Source organism: Carcharodon carcharias, chromosome 20 (genome assembly GCF_017639515.1).
Source record: "Carcharodon carcharias isolate sCarCar2 chromosome 20, sCarCar2.pri, whole genome shotgun sequence".
In the NCBI taxonomy this organism is placed as follows: domain Eukaryota; kingdom Metazoa; phylum Chordata; class Chondrichthyes; order Lamniformes; family Lamnidae; genus Carcharodon; species Carcharodon carcharias.
Genome location: NC_054486.1, coordinates 83831921 through 83835375, shown reverse-complemented (window position 1 = coordinate 83835375; position 3455 = coordinate 83831921). Strand labels below are relative to the sequence as shown.

Here is a 3455-nt window from a genome sequence, read left to right as displayed (position 1 = left end):
TGCATACACAAATAAAACGGCACTAAAGTGATTCACACAAAAGTAGAGCTTCACCATATTTGTTTGTAACACATAATTGCTTTGTCTGCGCTAAGAACTGTTTTCATACGAGGCACTTTATATCAAATGCAAAGAGGCATTCCCGAATAACTCTCAGCAGTTGGTGCTCGGAGTTAATACTTGAGTACTGTTTTAGAATTTTATCATCTGAATTATAAAAGTAATTGAAATCCACGGCTAACCACTTATTGCAGTTCAAAAAGGCTACAAAACAGCGTTTGTTTGTGGTCTTAAAATAAGGCATTGTCCTACTCTGCACAGCAATTTTGCTGTCGTGACGCATTTGCCGTACACAATTCCCCGTACATTCTACATCCCATTTCAAAAGCTGTCAAAGCATAACTCAATAGACCATCTGCTTGTAAACGCTAGCAAGTTTTACAATGTTAAAGATAATGTGCGGTGAATATTTTCAATTATCTTTCACTATCCATGGTGAATACAAACTGCAGTCATAACAGCTATAAAGTAATATAGAATGTAATACATAGCTGACAGCAACCTGCACGGCAGTTCGCTCTTATCATTCTTCAATAAGCGCAACTATACATATTCAAGGCATGCAGTGTAGTTCACATCTTTTGTACCGTTCTGATTCTTAAGTGTTCTGCAGCAGAAAATAAATCGAATTAAATCGAAAGGCTGAAGCATTCATTTTCCTAATACGGGAAGGCAAATGCAATCAATCGGAGCGAGCAAAAAGAGCACAGCTCAAGCGATTTAAAGATCAACGTCAGATTGTATAATAAAAAGCCATTTTAGTTCTACGAGGTTTAGCTAGCCTGCGGCATGACGCTTGCCTTTAACAGTGTCGGATTAAGAGATCCGTTCCAAACCTAACTGATTCGGATTAAATCGGAATTTCTCCTCGGCTAATCCGAAATATTTATTCAAAACATCCCCACGGTCTTTACAATTACAGGGACAATCTATTCAGGAAAACGCAGATGAACTGAAGATCCGGAAAAGAAATGCTCGTTGTTAAATATTTTATTTATCTTTCAAACCGTGTATTCGCTACCCAACGAACATACTCTACAAATAGTCTGTGCACAAATGAACGAACAAAGGATGCAAAAAGCTAACAAAGCAATTCTTTTAAATAGATAAAGAAACATATATATGTATATATATATAAAACTTTAAAGTAAAGTAAAAAAATAACACCGTCTTTCAACATGAAATACCCACGAAGTTACAGGGCAGGTGCTCAAAATTTTGCAGCTTGGCAGAAATGGTTATCGAGGCATCACTTCAGTAATTTCTTTTCTATATGTATCCTTTAAATAAAGGTAATAACGAGTTTTTGTTTTAAAGACCATGGTCATTAAAGTCTTCTGCCGTGAAAGCAGAACAACCGTTTCTAAGATAATGATGCAAGAATGTGGCGACTGGTGTCCTCCACTGTGATTACTGGACGTCTGTACTCGACTCGTTGTGCAGGAATTTGGAGGCACTCGCACGTTGCGGTCTCTCTTAGATGTCGCAGTCACTGTCGCTCGATGTGATGGAGATAGCCGAAGTGGCCGCTTTGCTCCTCCCGGAGACGCTGCACAGGCTGGCAGCGGGACTTGATGCGCCCACAAGTGGCTCCACTGCAGCGTCTTCCTCGCTCAAAGAACGCACGGACGCCTGTGACAGAATCTGCTGCTGCAGCCTGCTCTCGTGGGGAAAACACAGCGAGGAATTACAATCTAAGGGGGAGGAGAGAAATGTGCACAGACACACACAAACACACTTCATAATCGGTAGCTAATCAAATACTCGAGGATCACCTTCAAGATTTGCACTATGGAAGATTGCTCACAATGCTGCTCGCAATGTCAACAATGAAGCAGATCAAACAGTTTCAAGATTTGAGCCTTAAAAAAAATCTGCTAGCGTTTCCGAATAAATATGGTTCCTGAAGCCATCGGAATTGAGGCATCGATTCTGGAAATAACTGAAGACAGGGGGGAAAAAAGATACAGTTGGCAGGATAGTACACTAACATTTAGTAGCATCGAATTGAACCTAAAACACGTGTTTTACAGAAGAATCTAAGCATTTATTTGGAAATAAATTCAGCCCCTATATTAAGCTACTAAGAGCTAATCTGGAAGGTTTAGCTCAATCGCGTTGCAAGAAATGATTTTTGTCAGATATAATTTAAAGGAACCCACTTTACTGTGAGGTACAAGATGGTTTTAGGCAGACATAGATACGTATCTATAGATCGACCAATTCAGTCTTTTGCCTATTAATTTAATGCAATGAAATGTTTTAGTATCTTAAAGACGATGTTCCAAATTACATAAATACCAACTAGGATACTTTTATGTTTTGCTAAATTTACATCATAAAATCATTCGGATATTAAAATTTTCAGTCGTAGGTGGTCCCTACTTGATGTATTGCAACTGATGTTGACAAAGCAGTCTGCCTTTTTTTATTTCTCCTGCACTTACTTACGGACACTTAAAAATTGTACATATAATACCAACCTGTTTTTAGCTGCTGCTGCTCTGTCCCTTTGCCTACGATTCTTAAACCAGTTACCCACTTGTGTAGGTGTAAGTCCGGTGGCTTGGGCAAGCTCTCGTTTTTTGCTGGGATTTGGATAGGGGTCCTGCAGGTACCACTCCCTCAATAAATGCCTCGTTCTTTCCTTGAAGCAATGAGTCTTTTGTTCTCCGTCCCAGATGGTCCTGGGCAGGGGAAACTTCTTTCGAACTCTGTACTTGTCCACTGGACCCAAGGGGCGACCCCTTAGTTTCTCTGCTTCCTGGTAGTGCGCTTCTAGCCAAAGGGCCTGCAACTTGCCGTGTGACTCCTTCGTGAACTTGTGATTCTCCAGGATATGATATAGCTCTCGGAAGTTGCCCGTGTGGAATGCCACGATCGCCCTAGCTCTGAGAACGGACTCGTTTTTGTTGAGTGCCTCACATGCTGCTGGGGCCACTGGCAGGGACCAGAGGAAGCGACCCAGGCGCTCGATGTCTCCGCTCTCCTCCAGGGTCTCACAAACCCCCGCCACCTGCTGAGGGCTGAAATTCAGAATTGGCAGCTGGAACATTGATTCTTTTTTTTAAAAAAAGACAAAGCTAGATAAACGCAAAACCAAGTCAACGGAACGAACTCCAACCAGCAAAGCAAACAGACGATGCGTCCCAGTTAGGTTCCCAGACGCCAAATATGAACTTGGTGCTCCAATTGCCAGAGTTAGATCCTTTGCGGTTTCGATGATGAGATGCTGTTAAAAGGGGGGAAAACATTCAGCCCACATCTGATTTTCTATTGGACTTGGCAGATTCGGTATCTGGTTGCCATGGCTGCCTGTCAATCACTGTCAAGTTTGCCAATCAACCAGAAGCAAGGGTAAGGATTTCATCACCGCCTAAGAAACAGCACTGTTG

At 41.7% G+C, this 3455-nt stretch overlaps 1 protein-coding gene across 1 annotated transcript; it reads right to left on the bottom strand.

The window, feature by feature from the left end:
* Positions 1-1536: 1536 nt before the first annotated feature.
* LOC121292630 (homeobox protein SIX6) lies at positions 1537-3115 on the bottom strand. The gene is made up of 2 exons (XM_041214855.1): positions 2544-3115; positions 1537-1717 (listed from the first exon to the last, which is right to left on the bottom strand). Exons 1-2 carry the CDS (start codon positions 3113-3115, stop codon positions 1537-1539), a joined length of 753 nt encoding a protein of 250 aa, XP_041070789.1.
* Positions 3116-3455: the final 340 nt, after the last annotated feature.

Bases quoted from the DNA above. Each gene is read 5' to 3' on its own strand.
- LOC121292630 (XM_041214855.1), bottom strand. From the start codon at position 3,115: ATGTTCCAGCTGCCAATTCTGAATTTCAGCCCTCAGCAGGTGGCGGGG. The intron at 1,718-2,543 runs GTTGGTATTATA...CCACGAGAGCAG, and splicing joins GCAGCAGCAGCTAAAAACAG to GCTGCAGCAGCAGATTCTGT.